Raw genomic sequence first — 17,784 nt, 5'->3', positions numbered from 1 at the left:
TTTACATTCATAATCATGATGATCTTCGTTGTACAAATACTAAGTTAATTTGATACATGTGATTTAGTTTGCTGCCATCATGTGGCCACAATAGTGAACAGCAGATATACTTCGTTTCCACACTATACAGTTCACCATTTTTGTTTTACCATAATTTTGAGCGGTGTTTTTGATTGTACAGCTTTCAATAGCATTTTTTAACACACCCCCATCATAGAAATGGGTCATGAGGTGCGCTAAAAAGTGCCTAAACGGGTGAAAATAAAGCAGACCGTGCTCAACACTCGCGTCGTTCAAACGCTGGTCTGTGAAGACCCATTGAAGTCAATGAAGGCGCTGTACAGTGTTTAAAGTGGCACTTGAAATGCTGCAAAATGCGTTGGGCGAGAGAGCGGCCTCAGGCGGGGTTTACATGACATTTCTGTTACATTTGTGAACCACGGGAAAAATAAGCGTACAAAACGCGCAAAAATTTGGTTTAAATACACATTCTTTTGTTTCACAAACATATGCGATTTTTAAAAAACACGTTTCTTATTTAAAGTGTTTTTTTACTGTGGTTCACAAAAGCTGCAGAAACGTCGTCATGTGGGCATGCAGCCGCAGGGTTGTACTGCAGTGGCAAGTAATACGGTAGGTAACGGCTTATGACGGTATTTTCATAAATGACATCAATACTTTACGTGTTTATTATTCACATCTTTGCTCAGAGTTACTGACGGAGGTTTTCATAGCCAGTGGGTTCCGTCGGGTGACATCGGTGTAGGTCATGTGATAGATTTGGAACAATTGTCATTTTTTTGTTCTAATGACTGAACAGAAAACCAAAATTTCTATTGGAGGTGTGAACAGAGACTAACCTGTTCACTCTGAAAAACTGCTAACCTGCACTGAGAGCTCACTGACAAGTCCAATTACATGCCGTTCATTGAATTCAATAGAGAGGAGAGGTGGGAGAAGCCGAGTGAGAGAGAAGTAGACAGCTAGTAGTATTCTATCATCTCCCAGCTACTACATTCACATCTACACTGCTCAGTACTGCTCTAAAAGCTGCTATTCTGTATATGAGAGAGAAGGGAGCAGAATCTCCTTTTCTTTCTGTCTATGTATGCTACACATCCTAGCAGCCAGTCACTATCCACTAACTCAGGTAAAACGGAGACAAAAATAGAGCCTTCAGACGGGAAAACTGCAAGAAAAATTACTACAAGGTATATATTGGTCAGAAATCGTGTTATTCCTCAGGCGTACGCACGACAACTTATTACAGAAAGTCACATAAAGGAGCCTAATGTATTCATATATGCTAATCCTTTGTTCTGCGACCACTGTTATGATGATTTTATTTAATTTCTCTAATGATAGATAGATATCTGTGTAATACAGTGCCATACAGCAGGGCTCCCCAACTCCAGTCCTCAGGGACCACCAACAGGTCATGTTTTCAGGATATCCTATGGTAAGAACACCGGTGGTAATGTCTGAGGCACCGACAATAATTACATTACCTGTGCAATACTGAGGAAATCCTGAAAACGTGACCTGTTGGGGTCCCTGAGGACTGGAGTTGGGGTACACTGCCATAGAGACATCCTATAATTGCACGCAAAGTTTTCAGCATTTATGTTTCTAACACTATACAGGAGAGAGCTCCTATCTTGGAGGCTGTTCTGTATATGTATACTAGAGTAGTAATTATTAGGAAATTATAGTACAAGTGTTTGTGGCGACACACCGCTGTGCTACGTGGTACATCCATTATGATCCTCACACATCACACACACAGGTCTACTACATCCATATTGATTACCACACATTACACACACAGCCTGGCTCCTCTCACAGCAGTGATGTGACCACAGGTCCTTCAGACCACCGGATCTCTGTGGTGCAGGTAGGTCAGTGTCTTCTATCAGGACTGCTGAGTTGTGTCTGAGATAATAACAGCTTAGTTGCATTCTCATTTTGTTATTTTTGTCCTCCCCTTCCAAGAGCCCTAACTGTGTTGTTCTTCTGTCGGTCAGACTCTGTATTTTATATATGTTGTAAAACCTTCGCTGACGTCACCAGGGGCTGAGCGATGACATCACCAGGGGCATGAGAAGCACTCACATACATACTCACTGATAAGTGGTCATTAGTAGTTTGATTACACTATGCAGGAGAAAGCTTCATCAGACCTCTCTTCTGCATAGTGTTAGAAACATGTGCTGGACCTCGCCCCGGCCTTGAAGCTATGCAGGGAAATCTCAGTGCTGGACGAGGTCTGACACTGGACTGGAAAGGGTTAATGGGAACAGTATAAATCCCTATGCAGTGAACTCTAAATAGTAGCTGCAGACAAAAAGTTATTATTCTACTGGATAGTTGTGTAAAGTTAAATAGGGAAGAATTGAGGCTCTGCATCAGAAACCTCAGACTTCTGGACCTATGTAGGTTAAATAAAATTTAACTAAAAAGGTACACATTCCTGCCAAAGATCAGCTAGACCACGGGATCCTAGAGGATATAAGAAACTCTCCAATGTGATTATTGTGTAATATTCTCCAGATATTCCAGGACTAATGTTAGAATAGCGCCACCTGCTGTCCCTATTGTATCCTCCAGCTTCTCTCTCCACCACTGCATAGAAGCAAAACATGTTCCACCTTGGAGCATTTACTGAGGTGGACCGGCCACAGAAAACCTCCTTAATAGAAACAGCAGGTGGCGCTATTCTGACATTAGTCCTGGAATATCTGGATATGTGAAAATACAAGAAAGCTTTATAATTATGGGCTGGATGTAGCTATAAACAGTATTTTTTACAGGACGGCTCTTTTAAATGTTAACTGCTAAAAAGCCAGAAGCAGAATCAAGGGAGATTAGATAACTGTTCCCTGTAATAGACTAGCATGGATAATGGATATCAATCCCCTGATTTCACAAGAGCACCACAGATGCTATGTATTAACCGGTAAGTCTCTGGTATGTTATACTGATGGCATAGGATATGCCACCACTTTAGGATTGCTGGGAGTCCAACTTCATCATTTTTCCTTAAACAGCAGCACCTCGTCCAACAGGAAATAGCAGCAACGCTCCATTTATAGAGTACCGTATATACTCGAGTATAAGCTGAGTCAATAAGTTTTACCACAAAAAACTGGGAAAACTTATTGACTCGAGTATATACTAGGTAAAAAAAAAGTCTGCAATACTCACCTCCCAGCCAGCGTCTGTGTCCCCGGCAGTGCGGCAAGCTGCTTGAGACTTTTCCCCGCTGTCATTCCCCTGCTCGGCTTTAAATTCCCCTGCCGTCAGCGCGGTGTAAGTAAGCGCTGTGATTGGATCGAGCGCCTGCCAATCACAGCCGGCGCTCGATAAACCAATCACTACCATTTTGTGATGTTATTCACTGAATGGCTGTGAATGATCGAGTGCCGGCTGTGATTTGATCCAATCACAGCGCTTACTTATACAGTGCTAACGGCGGGGGGAATTCAAAGCTGAGCAAGGGGGATGACAGCGGGGAGAAGTCTGAAGCAGCTTGCCGCACCGCTGGGGAGACCATTGCGCCGGGGACACAGACGCCGGCTGAGAGGGGAGTATTGCGGGGTTTTTTTTTTGGTTTTTTTTACCTCACTCTAGTATAAGCCGAGAGGGGCTTTTTCAGCACAAATAAATGTGCTGAAAATCTCGGCTTATACTCTAGTATATACGGTAAATGTAATTAAAAAAAAAAAATACAGTCAGGGCAACATGTCAAAAGTTTTCATCCGTGAGGGACCAAGTGTTCAGACTCCCATTGATCACTGAGATGAAGGGGAGGACAACCTCACCCAAGTGCTGAGCCCCTTCGGCTGCCATCAATCTTAGTCGGGTCCTCTCAGCAGCTGAAGACTGATGCATAGACTTCTAAAAGACATCTTATGCGTCCGTCTTCAGTTGCCGAGAAGAGCAGACAAGGAACAAGGATAGCCGAAGGGGCACAGCGCTCGTTTAGGGGTTTCAGGATATTTTGTCCAATTTCTTTCGTCGTCCAGTAAGACATTTGACATTTCGCCACTGATACTTTATGCCATACTGTAGGAAAGAGATGTGTGTTCTCCTCTCAAACATATAGCCTACATGAAATCACTGTCCGACTGTCCACCTCTTGACCTAATAATGTAGTAAAAAAAGGTGTAATTTTTAAACATTTTGAACTGATCACATGACTGTGTAAAAAAAAAAAAAAGTTTCAAAAGTGAAAAATTTCATCTCATCGATCGGAACCCTTCTTTTATTACTACAATATCCATCAGACCTAGCAGTGGCATAGCAGTCAGCTGACCCTCCACCGCGAGTGCCAAGCTACTTCTAGGCCCAACCCTCCAGAGGTACTTCTGGGCCCAAACGTCCTCCATAAGAAATGACCTCACGGACAGGAGGGAAAGAAGAGGCTGTGGATGTCATACCAGCAGCAGATGTCAAAACTCTGCAGCGGCGCACCATGTGACTGCCCATAGTATTTGGGGATAATAGTATTTGGGGATATCGATAAGTTAAAAAAAAAAAAGACCATTATATTGAAAAGTTTATGGACAGGAGACAGAATTCTGATTAATGAAAAAACGAAAAGGTCCTAGAAAACACCTTTAAAGGATTAGAAAAAAGGTCCTGCTGTGTTTTCAGAAACAGCGCCATGTCTGTCCATGGTCTATGTGCGGTGTTGCAGGTCAATGCCATTCAGTTGAATGGAGAGGAGATACAAGACCAGACACGACCAATGGACAGACATTGGCCTATTTCTGGGAAGACAACAGACTTTTTTTTTCTTGTCCTGGACAAACCCTTTAAGCAGCCCACAGTGTACTATTTGTGAAGCGTATAGCGATGGCGGCACTAGGCAACTATAATCAACATTAGATCATATTGGAGGGGTACCAAAAAAGGTAACAAACAGGACATCCGATTTCAGGCTGGTCCCCGCAAGGAATAACAATACCTCACAGTAGGTCAGTGTGAGATTACCCAAGCTGAATCGCCACGGAAATTAAAGCAGAGGCCGACCAGGGAGGCGGGTCCGTACTCAAAAACATTCTCTTTTTCTCTCAATGTCATATTGATAAGACTTCTGTTACAATGTATTTTGGCAGGCGCCCCCTTTAAAACCCCATACTGTATGTGTTAATTATAGGCTTTGCTCATGCTTTTTACTAGCCAACATTTTACAGCGTATGTCTTTAAGGAAAAAAAAAAAGTTTAAACTTCTGACGTTTCGGATAGGGCAAAAGTTTTTGTTTTTTTTTAATGACTTACACTTTAAGAAAAGAGAGTTTCATGCAAGTTGGGTGCGATCTGGTTAGTGAGGAGGAACATACAGACAGGTGAAGGCATCAGACAGGGTTGGCTTTTGTCAGAAGTTACTTGCAAACTATATGATTGTGTGAGACAGCAGACGTAACTATTCATCAGCCTAGGATAAAAGGATTAGAGAAGATTCTACGGTAGGCAAGCAAAACCAAACAAAACAGCAGATGAACAGGTTTATTTAACATATTATGGAACATGAAGAGTGACTCTTACAGGCAGAGACTTATCAGAGGGCCTTGCAAACATTAACGAAATGTGAAAAGGGGCCAACTCTTCTTTCAGGCATCATCATAGGGCATCACTTGTCCGAGGGAAGGAGGTAAAAATGATGTAAAAGCAATAATAATAATAAAAAAAAATAAGTAAGAGACCTAAAAGTCTCCTCTTTATAATCAGTGTCTTCTCTTAACCAGCCCTTTCCCACGTCTTTTACTCCTAACCAACCTGGACACAATGCTGCCCCTCAGATACGGAGAAAGAAGTTGTGTGTTTAATGTTGGTCCGTAAGTCAGGGCAAATTCTGGCTGAGACTTGTGTGTGTCCAATTTACTGTGAAGCAAATTAAGCCTTCAAGGTCCCCTTACTTGATCTCAGGAGGTCAAATTCCCTGTCCAGTAACTCTTCTTCTGTTAACTTGGAGAAGTTATCATCACCAAACGGATTCCAGCCCGACATGTCCGGGGGGTTGTTGCTGTTCTGTTTCGGTAAGCTAGAAGGGGGTTCCTTTTCTAGAATACCTGCAGATCTGAGACATCGACAAATACAGTGAGTATAGAGGCTTGTGATTTTACTCTTTTCAGACCTGCAATAATTTGTGTTAGGTCACATGACTGACGGTGGAATGGAGCTAAAGGTGCATGTTACATAGGCTGTAAATAAGCCCGCTCTTACCAGAGCTGAACCAATGCCCGCTCGTTCACCGGCTGATCTTTTGCACATTCACATGGGCCAATAGCTATCAGGAAAATTAACGTTTGTGCCCGATAAACTGCCCACGTGAATCCACCTAAAACGGCAAACTGGTCTACGGCTGGGTTCACACAGGGCGTATTTCTGGCAGAAATCCCGCGGTTTGGCCGCAGTGAAAAACCGCAAGATTTCCGCCGGGAAAGCGCTGCTTCAAACTCCGCTGCACCTAGCTGCAGGTTTTGAAGCAGCTTGGCTGCACACTTTTCCGCTGCAGCCGGCGCTCCCATAAATGGACAGCACGGCCGCAGCGGAAAAAAAAAAAAAAGAATTAGCATGCTCCGCCCGGCGAAGCCACGATGGATTAGCCATACCATGTGGACGAGATTTCTGAGAAATCTCGTCCACATGGCTGGCTAATCCTGGGATTAGCAGCCACAGGTGGATTTGCTGCGGCGAAATTCCGGACGAAATTTCCGCGGCAAATCCGCCCTGTGTGAATCCAGGCTAAAAGTAGCCGTGTGTCTGAATGGAGAGAGCGACCTAATTAGCGCAAAACAGCGAAGCAAAGTTTTTCAAAGTTATTTTTTAATTAGTTTTAAAATGTGAAATTGTGCACAAAGTCTGAACTTAATGTTGGCTGGAGTTCAGTACACAGACTTTGTACATTGGGTCAGATGCTCCTTTGCAGCACACTGTAAAGTGAGAATCTGTAGCTGAGACATAACATAATTTCCATATAAGTCTTCAAAATGTCCCATGATTTCAACAGCAGGTTACAGACGGCCATTAACCCCTTCCCGCTGCAGGGCGTAAGTTTACGTCCTGGCAGCATGGTACTTCCCGCAACAGGACGTAAACTTACGTCCTGGAGATAGCGCGGGATCACATATGATCCCGCGCTATCCCGCAGCGGGAGCCGGCTGTCAGTCACAACCGGCATCCCGCTGCAACAACGGGGGGACATCGGAGATGCGCCCCCCGCTGTTAACCCCTTCCCTGCCGCGATCTAAGTAGATCGCGGCAGGGAAAGAGTTCACAGAGGGTGTCTCCAGCCGGAACTCGCGATGTCATCGCGAGAGCCCGGCCTGTCACCATGGCAACAGGACGCCAGACACTGGCGTCCTGTATTGCCTATGCCTATAATCGCTGTACAAGCGATAAGGCATGGCAGAGCAGTAGCTCTGCCATGCCTTATACCAGCGATCATCAGGGCAGTGGTTAAAGTCCCTCAGAGGGACACAAACAGTGTAAAAAAAACAAAGATTAAAAAAAGAATTTAAAAAAAATGTAAAAAAAAAGAGTAAAAAAACCCATTTTTTAATGCTTTTTCTCAAATTAGCATAAAAAAAGGTAAAAAAAAAAAAAAGATCCCACATATTTGGTATTGTCGCGTCCGTAACGACGCGTACAATAAGTTGCACATGCTTTTGACTGTGCACGGAAAAAAACGCTTAAAAAAACGCTAAAAAACTGAGGCAAAATGCTAATTTTTAGCATTTTGCCTCACTAAAAACGCAATAAAAGTGATCAAAAAAGCCGTATGTACCCCAAAATGGTACCAATAAAATCTACGGCTTGTCTTGCAAAAAATAAGCCCTCATAGAGTGCCGTATATCAAAAAATAAAAAAGTTACAGGACTTTGAATGCAGCAATTTAGAAAAAAAAAAAAAGATTACCCAGAAAAAGGGTTTTTATTGCAGAAAAGTGGGAAAACCTAAAAAAAATGTAAGAATTTTGGCATCGTTGTAACCGTACCGGTCCGCAGAAAAAATGGAATGTCTCATTTATGCTGCATGATTAACGCTGTAAAAAAATAAATAAAAAAAATCTATGGCAGAATTGATGCGTTTTCTCTCCCTGTTATCATTAAAAAAAAAAAAAAAAGTTTTACAATATAGTCTATGTACCCAAAAGTGGCACCGATAAAAACTACAGTTCGCCACGCAAAAAACAAGCCCTCATACGGCTGCGTCGACGGAAAAATAAAAAAGTTATGACTTTTGATAAACGGAGAAGAAAATCCGCCAAAAATTGTTGCGTCCTTAAGCCCAAAATAGGCCATGCCCTTAAGGGGTTAATGGACTCTAATAAAACCGTCCGTAAACCAAATACCACAGACAGGCCATGTAGCTTGTACAAGCGTTCAGCACCATCAGTGGTGGTCAGAAAGCTGGCAATGGCCTGTATGAATAGCATAAGTTGTGTTTTCCGTGTTACTATCCTGTAGCTTCTATACAGTTACGGCTTTTCTGCTTGTTACTCATTTCACTGCCAGATCACCTATAAACATTAATGATATTTAAGCTCTGGTATTAACCACATATAAACTGATCCTAATGCACCTAATAAACCCTGCAAAACCAGTCAGACTACTTCATAACTCAGAAGGTGTAATGCCAAGTACAGGCTGTGCACAGAATACTTCCCTCATTGTCAGCCATGATTTATGGATGGCAGAGGAGAAGAAATGACGGATTTGATTGTCGACAGAGAACGTTTAATCTATCCTCATTACAAACCTATACCGTAGCCAGAAATGTTCTGGTGTTCCACTTCAGCTGGAGTCTAACCTAACGGTTTTACCTACTTCTAACCCCTTTAGTGGAACGCCCGGAAAATCTCCGAAAAATAAGTGTTGAAATGTGCTGAAGACGACCTAAACCTGCCACTGAAGGGGTTAAACCTGTGTTCACTTTCAGGAGACGTCATCTTCTCCACAGCGGCCTTGTAAGCCTTACATTACTTTTACACGTAGCTAAAAATCGGTTGCCCAAGTAAATGAGCAAACAATGACACGGTTCACTTGGGTTTTTACATGGATTTCACCCATTTCAGAGTAGACTGAAATCCACATGTGGTAACGGGAACCCATCATTAGATTCATGATGCCCTAACCAGCATGAAGGAGGAACTGGCGCTTTCTGTATAAAGCACTAGGAATTCCTCTGAAACACTCCGGCATCTCAGAGAAAGCTTAAAGAGAAATGTACTAAAGCCCAGCATTTCCGACAATGGGCTTAGTATACAGTATATTCCGGCATATAAGACGACCCCCGACTTTCCGTCTTATATGCTGGGAATACAGTGTGAAAAAGAAAAAAAAGAATACTAACCTCCGGCGGCGCTGCTGCAGGCTTTCGCTTCCACGAGCACGATGGCAGAGCATTGCTTTCTGCAAGTGGGGCTTGAATGCCCCGCCTCCAGAAAGCTAATGCTCTGATTGGCTAACTTAGTCTGGCGTTAGCCAATCACAGCCATTCAATGACGTCATAAATGGCTGTGATTGGCTAACACCAGACTAAGTTAGCCAATCAGAGCATTAGCTTACAGGAGGCGGGGCATTCAAGTCCAGCTTGCAGAAAGCAATGCTCTGCCGGCGTGCACAGGGAAAAGACAGCCTGCAGCAGCACCGCGGGAGGGGAGTATTAATTTTTTTTTGGAAGACTGTATACCCAGCGAATAAGACAACTCCCGACTGCAGAGCGGATTTTTCGGGGTTAAAAGGTCGTCTTATACACCGGAATATACAGTAACTCTCCCCAGAGCCTCTTCATGTATTAAGTGCATCCCCGGCAGATCCGTGTGCGTTCACATACATGCCTGGCATAAATTATACATAAACATGTTGGTACAGGGTGGCCATGCCCTCTCTGGCAAACCACTCCCACTTTCCCCAACTGTGGCAAGGTCATCGCAGAAGGCTGAAAAGCCAAAACATTTTTGCGCAAGCAGCCATTGTGACAAATTTTGCAACTTTTCAACACCAGTTTTCTGGCGTTAAACCTTCTGAAATGTTCTGGGCACGGGGAGAAGGGTCCACAGGTTAACTTCCCTTCTGACTTTTCTCTGCCCGGCTTAGTTTGATTGGCATGTCTCTCCCTATATGTAACTAGGGAAGCAGGATGGGTCACTGTATACTGCAAAATTACCAGTGCATGAAATATATTCCAGACAGAATGGATTTTAATGAAGACTGAATTCAAGAATGATGTTTGTGCATCGGCCATAATGTAATCTGTGCGAAATAGAAAGAGCAAAGACACTGAACAAAATCCATCAACACTGGCACATGCAGTTGGAACTCTACCAATATTATCATATGGCATGCCATGGAAAATACCCTTTTAAAGGGTTTTCCCACAACTTAAAATCGCTCCACGACCACTCTGTTCTTCCTCCTTGCTGCTAACCCGGACATGTGACTGCTGCAGCCAATCATAGAATGGTAGAGTTGGAAGGGACCCCGGGGGTCATGGGGTTCGACCCCCTGCTCAGTACAGGATCACTAAATCATCCCAGACAGATGTCTATCCAGCCTTTGTTTAAACACTTCCATTGACGTATTACTCCCCACCTTCCGTGGTAACCTGTTCCACTCATGGATCACCCCACTGTCTAATATCTAATCTGTGTCTCCTCCCTTTCGGTTTCATTCCATTGCTTCTAGTCTGTCCTTGTACAGATGAGAATAGGGCTGATCCCTCTGCACTGTGACAGCCCTTCAGATATTTGTAGACCACTATTAAGTCTCCTTTCAGCCTTCTTTTTTGCAAGCTAAACATTTCCAGATCCTTTAACTGTTCCTCATAGGACATGATTTGCAAACCGTTCAGCATCTTGGCAACTCTTCTCTGAACTTGTTCCAGTTTGTCTATGTCTTTTTTAAATTGGGGTGCCCAGAACTGGACACAGTATTCCAGACGAGGTCTGACTAAGGAAGAGTAGAGGGGGATAATGACCTCACGTGATCTAGACTCTATGCTTCTATTAATACATCCCAGAATTGTGTTTCCCTACTTTGCTGCTGCATCACATTGTTGACTCATGTTCAGTCTACGATCTATTAGTATACCCAAGTCTTTTTCACATGTGTTGCTGCTTAGCCCAATTCCTCCCATTCTCGATGTGTTTTTTTTTTCATTTTTCTTGCCCATATGTAGGACTTTGAATTTCGCCTTGTTAAATACCATTCTGTTAGTCGCCGCCCACTGTGCAAGCTTTTCTAGATCCTTTTGAATACTCTCTCTCTTCCCCAGTGTTAGCTATCTCTCCTAGCTTTGTGTTTCGTCATCAAATTTGATCAGTTTCCCATCAATTACCTCCTCCAGATCATTTTTAAAAATGTTATACAACACTGGCCTAGGACAGAGCCTTGTGGTACCCCACTTGATACAGTCTTCCACTTGGATGTGCAGCCATTTATGACCACTCTGAGTACGATCACTCGATCAATAAGTATGGTATGAGATACTTTGTCAATGCTTTACTAAAGTCAAGATAGACTATATCCACCGCATTTCCCTGATCAACCCCGTCGGTGAATCTGTCATAGAAGGAAATTAGATTCATCTCGCGAAATCATTGACCAGTGACCTTCTATAGCCAGTGATTGGCTGCAGCAGTCACATGATCTAGTTAGCAGAAACCAAGAAGGACAGAGGGGCTGTGGAGCACTTTTAAGTTTTCGGAAACCCCCTTTAAGTTAACTACAGTGTAAAGACAACTAGTCAGCAACAGTATGACTGCCATTTACAATAATATTCAGCAACTACTTACATGTTGGTACTACACAAGTTCCTCATTGCTCCCACCTGTTCTTGGTGGGGGGCAGCATATGATACTAAGGCTGGAGTGAACTCCTGAGGAGAGGTCAGATACTGAGGAGGATGGGACTGATGATGGAGCAGGGCTTGTTGCTGCTGTTGTAACTGAACCTGTTGGTACTGGTGAACCTGGGGACAAAGACACGCATGAAATGAAGCACATTACAGCTAATAGCTCGGCTCGTGCCGCACACCACCATGTGGATCTTTCTGAAATCTGTATTTTTATGGTTTTCAGAGCTCCAGATCTTCTGCCTTTGGTCATACAGCTATAGCGTTAAAAGGCATTGGCCACTTAATAAGGAATATTAAAAACTAAGCAGAAGCTACATTTTCAGCTTTGTCCCTTTCTTTGGTATTCATCTCCTTGTCCTGACAGCCTCCTCCATATTAATACATGGGACATAGGAAGCCGCTGCCATAGAGAAGGTTGAGTGATATGTATGGTTACATGGCCCTCCATCTGTAGATATGCTATGGATGGGAAAGCTGTTGGGGTGGAATGAACCAACCGACCAAGCAGACATGCAGGGGCCGCAGCTTCACTGATACGGGAGTAAGGCCTCCTGCACATGGGTGAATTTGCATTGCGGAGTCCGCGGTGGGCATCCATCTCAAATATCAACCCATAGCATGCTATGGCAAATCGCGATTTCATCTCCATAATTTAAAATCGATTGCGGTTTTTCCGCTCACGGAGAAGAAATCGCAGTATCATTTTTTTTTTCTTAGTGGTTAGTCACAGCCGGCTACTGATGTGTCGACTCACTTCTGGGCCAGTCCCATCCACAGAACATAATTTTACGTCCCACTGCGTCACGTATCAGTCGCCCCGGGGCGTAAACAGACATCCAGTGATGTTAAGGGGTTAACGTGGCTGTCCGGATGCTATAGGATTCTTTTAAAAATAGATCCAAATCTAATAAAAGTAGCGGTACTTGTCCTCAGCTCTGGCGATCCAGCACTGCAGCTTCGCGGTTCTCCTGGTCTCGGTTTTTATTGGAAACCACATGAGCGCAGCGGTCACTTGTGGTTCTCCCGGTATTATCTCTCACATGTTGGGAGCCATGATGCCACGAGAACGACATGCTATTGCTGATTGGCTGCAGCGTTTAGTTGGTTTCCGTTCCAAAACAATCAATCAGAGGCTGCAGCGATACGGCGCCATTCTCGTGGCATCATGGTTCCCAGCATCTGAGAGGTGATGCCAGGAGAACAACAAATGACTGCTGCAGCGGCTTCCGATTGGCTGCAGCCGTCGTGTGGCCAAAACAAACACTAGGAGGACCAAGGGACTACAGCGCTGGATAGGCGAGGTGAAGGATGGGTTAATACAGCGGCTTGTATTGCTTTCACAGATTTGGATCTAGTGGTGACTGCAGGTAACAAGAATTCATTTCCTCATTCAACCAAATGGCCATGAGAAGAGAAACAGAGGGTTTGGAGCTTTGTAACAGGAGCTTGGACCCACAAACAGATACTTTAGATGATGAAATATATCTTATCACAGAGAATGTCACAGAAGGCGTCGCAGTCACATCAACTTATACTTCCCAATATACTTGAAAGCTAGGAAGTAGCTAAAAATTCATGGACCTTGGTGCAAAGTTCAGCTTGCCGTCTCACCTCTTGCCTAATTGTGCCCAATTCTCTCTGCAAGTATCCCGGTGTGGAGACTGCCATCGCCTCTCCTGAACCTCACCATATATCTGGTGTGTTCACTCTGAGGCATAGCTACAGTTACTAACTTCATGACTACCAATGTACAGGAATGTTCAAAATAATAGCAGCCCAACATCCTTAACCTGATAAATCACTGGTTTTGCCGCTAAATTTGAGGAATTAAATCATTAATTGAAATTGGAGACTTCAGAATAGCAGCCATGAGGCGTTACATTGGTGAAGCCATTAATTCTGCGGAACAACAGGTCTTAACTTTAGCCTTTGTTTAAGGTAGGAGGAGGCAAATGTTGCACATGTTGATTCTAGTGCATTTCCTAAAATACTGGTGAACATGGGTCGTTCCGTTCTGATGAAGGACAGACTTGGATTAAAAAGCTGATTGGAGAGGAAAAAACATAGAAAGAAGTGGAGCAAATTATAGGCTGCTCGGCTAAAATGATCTCAAATACCTTGAAGTGGCAACCCAAACCCGTAAGGAAGCGGGGAACTAGTGTTCAAATGGTTCAAAGAATAGCCAGAATGGCCAAGAATTAGCCAATTATCACATCTAGAAAGATCAGAGAAGATCTGAACCTACTAGGAAGAACTGCTACAATCAGAAGATGATTACGTGAAGCCAAGTTACCAGCAAGAACTCCCCGCAATGTACCTTTGTGGGGAAAAAAAGACATCCTGAAGAGGTTAAAACTGAAAAGGGACACATTGACTGGGCCAAAGATAAATGGTGCAACATTTCATGGACTGATGGAAGCAAAACTGTTCTTTTTAGGTCTGGTGGCTGCAGACTGGATGTCAGACGACCCCCGAGCACTGAACTGAAGCCACAGTACACCGTGAAGACCGTAAAGCCTGGTGATGCAGAGCTCATGACATGGGGATGTGTCTCGTACCACGGTGCTGGGCCTATTTCTCGCATACGAGTGTTCATGGATCAGTCTTAATATATCAAAATACTTTGGGAGATCATGGTGCCCTCTGCCGAAGAAGAGATGTCTGTAAACACAACAATGACCCAAAACACACCAGTAAGCAAACATCTTGGTTACAAACAGGATTAGGATAATGGAGTGGCCGGCCCGATCCCAGGACCTCAGTCCCATCGAGAACTTGTGGGGCGACATCAAAAATGTGGTCTATGAGGCAAAAATCAAAAACTGCAGAAGAACTGTGGAATGTAGAACAATCTTCCTGGACTGGAAAAGAAGCTCAAGAGGGGCCAGAAGTTAGTGGCCCCCGTGCAGCACAAAAGGTCACGCAGTTCTGGGAAACAATGGTGGTGCCACTAAATACTAGTTCAGTGATCCAAGGCGAAATCTTAAACCTCTTTTCAGTTTATACATTTTTTTAGTTTTTATCGAACACTCCTCCACTGCTATTTTTTTGAACAGCAAAAAGTCTTTTTCTTTCCTTTATGTAGAGGATTAACACAAACTGGATAAACCTTGTCATTGTTTTGATTTTAGAATTGACCGTGCCGGATCTCTGGGGCATCGATGGAAATGAAAGTTATGAGAATGATTTTGAATTTTGTTTGCTTTTCACCGCCATTTCTTTTGAACACTGCTGTACGTGCGATTACAAATCTATCCAATGCAGTAAAGCACTGATATTCATGTGACTTACCATGGCTGGATACTGAGGTGCCATATGTTGTTGCTGGTACAGGGAGTGCATCAAATATTGTTGCTGAAGAAACTGTTGCTGAACCGCCTGTTGATACTGAATGCAAAGACAGACTTGAGATTAGTGCATCACTGGTCACTTCTACAGGATGTCCTTCATTAAAGCTCTTGTATCTCACCGTTTTCTCTGTACGATGAGGACATTACATATTCATGCAGACAGCGACATAATAGAAATATATCCTGGGCAGCACTAATTCTATCTAACCGGAGACATTGGGCTCAGAATCCCCTTTATGTTGGTTTACTCTACATGGCCAGGAATCCGATCTACTCTTGTTGTCAGAATCCTCTTATGAGGACTGGTCCAATACAAGAGCGGACGTCAGTCCATCTAACGGCCTACAGGCAGAGCCCAGTGTACATAATAGCTAACCGATAGAACCGATGGCTCTGCTCACAGATTTTCAGATAATAGATGAATATCAGGGCATTTCCTAATATACAGTCATGAGGAAAAACTAAATAACCCTCTTTGAATTATACGGTTTTATATATCAGCATGGAATAAAAAATATCTGGTCCTTGGAAGGTCTTAAAGGGGTTGTCCCGCGCCGAAACAGGTTTTTTTTTTTTTTTCAATAGCCCCCCCGTTCGGCGCGAGTCAAACCCGATGCAGGGATAAAAAAAAAACAAAAAACGGGTAGTACTTACCCGAATCCCCGCGCTCCGGTGACTTCTTACTTACCTGGTGAAGATGGCCGCCGGGATCTTCACCCTCGGTGGACCGCAGGTCTTCTGTGCGGTCCATTGCCGATTCCAGCCTCCTGATTGGCTGGAATCGGCACACGTGATGGGGCGGAGCTACGAGGAGCCGCTCTCTGGCACGAGCGGCCCCATTCAGAAGACAGAAGACAGGACTGCGCAACCGCGTCTAATCGGGCGATTAGACGCTGAAGATTAGACGGCACCATGGAGACGGGGACGCTAGCAGCGGAACAGGTAAGTGAATAACTTCTGTATGCCTCATAATTAATGCACAATGTACATTACAAAGTGCATTAATATGGCCATACAGAAGTGTATACCCCCACTTGCTTTCGCGGGACAACCCCTTTAAGATCTGATATGAATAAGCCTACAGGCTTGTTCGTGCACCACACTTTGACCCCTTTGCGTGACCTTTGGTGGATGATCTTGGGGTCATTAGGTGTCGGACATCCTCACCACCGCTGTAAAAACATAAAATTTGAGTTTGCTACATTGAGTGACCCATCGGGCCGGGTCAAAGTTCCTATGTTAAGTCTAACGGCGCAGTTGTGCTTCAGCCAACAGCACCGCTAGGGAGAGTCAGGGCTCCTTCACACTGGCGAGGGCGTTTTGGGCCGTGAATCACAATGTTCTCCCATTGTTGTCAATGGGGTCGGTGCTGCTGCCGCGGCCCCATCGTAATCAATGGGCGATATTACAAAAAGAAAGAGCATACTGCGATTTTTTTTCCCTGCATAGCATCGCAACGCGCTTCCATCGTAGGGAGACATCGTGAATGTGAATTAACCCATTTTATGTTCACGTAGCGAACATCGCGTCAATCTAGTTAGATAAATACAACCTTGGATAAACGGTGGTCACACATGCACAGTCGTACTTTTCTCTCTGCTCCACTAGTTATGTGGAGCAATTCCTGATGTGGTGAGCAGCTCCTCAAGTGAGATAATCAGCAATTCTTCTAATGCTGTCTCGCTCTCTTGGAAAACATCTCTTGTGACAGCAGAGAAGACGCCGGAGCTTGAGCAGCAGCCGCTCACCACGCAAGGGTTCTTCCATATATCCGGTGAAATTGCAAGAGAACCAAGACTGAGCATGTGTGACCCACCTTGGAATATTTACCAAGGCAGATGCAGAGAAGAAACAGCAGGTGGCGCTATTCTAACATTAGTCCTGGAATATCTGGGGATACAAAACTTTTTTATTTACGAAGTCCTTAAAAAAAAGTTTATAATTCTGGGTTAGGTGCAACTATAAATATTTTTCATGCGACAACCCCTTTGAGATTAAAAACAGACCTGCTTTATGTAGGCGTCCTGGAGCAGCTGCTGTTGCTGCAATTGATGTAGCTGCTGTAACCTCCAATCTCCCGGCTGCAGTTGCTGTAGGACTCTGTGCTGCTGTGAGGACTGCTGGCTGTTTTCCTGACCCAACAGTGTGCTAGGCCCGTTGCCCGGTCGTGCACTTGTATCTGTAGCTGTCGTAATTGGATAAGACAAATATTTGTTAATCATCCCTTTCCATAGGAGTTTCCCATTTTACTATTATTGTACATGATCTCATTTTCGTGTTACATAAGAACAAACCCCCATACCATTGTGACTCTGCTGGCACGGAGCGCTCTGCACCGTCATCTTCACAGGGGTGGCAGCATTTTGAATATTGAGCACCTTTGACTGAGCTGCACTGGAAAACGCCTTGGGCCTCTGCCTTGGAGCAATGGATGTTTCCGTGGGCCCAAGTGAATCTGTTATTCTGTAAAATGAAGAAAGAAAGGATTTTAGAATCAAGTCACTTAGAAAATGTCTTCAATCCAGGAAATAAGGATATTCTGATCTTGTTGAATAACCGTAAACAGTAG

General features: G+C 44.0%; 1 protein-coding gene across 1 annotated transcript in view; it reads right to left on the bottom strand.

The window, feature by feature from the left end:
• BMP2K (BMP2 inducible kinase) overlaps positions 1 to 17,784 on the bottom strand; it is a 162,805-nt gene that overhangs the window by 22,122 nt on the left and 122,899 nt on the right. Inside the window, exons 10-14 of the mRNA XM_066574245.1 lie at positions 17,518 to 17,678; positions 17,222 to 17,400; positions 15,157 to 15,252; positions 11,804 to 11,979; positions 5,922 to 6,082 (exon numbers count right to left, since the gene is read on the bottom strand). Of these exons, the coding sequence (XP_066430342.1) occupies positions 5,922 to 6,082; positions 11,804 to 11,979; positions 15,157 to 15,252; positions 17,222 to 17,400; positions 17,518 to 17,678 (773 nt within the window). The remainder of the gene's footprint in view (positions 1 to 5,921; positions 6,083 to 11,803; positions 11,980 to 15,156; positions 15,253 to 17,221; positions 17,401 to 17,517; positions 17,679 to 17,784) is intronic.

The sequence above is a fragment of the Eleutherodactylus coqui genome, chromosome 7 (assembly GCF_035609145.1).
Source record: "Eleutherodactylus coqui strain aEleCoq1 chromosome 7, aEleCoq1.hap1, whole genome shotgun sequence".
Taxonomy (NCBI): domain Eukaryota; kingdom Metazoa; phylum Chordata; class Amphibia; order Anura; family Eleutherodactylidae; genus Eleutherodactylus; species Eleutherodactylus coqui.
Note: the sequence above shows the minus strand (reverse complement) of the source record. Positions and strands in the feature narration are given on the sequence as shown.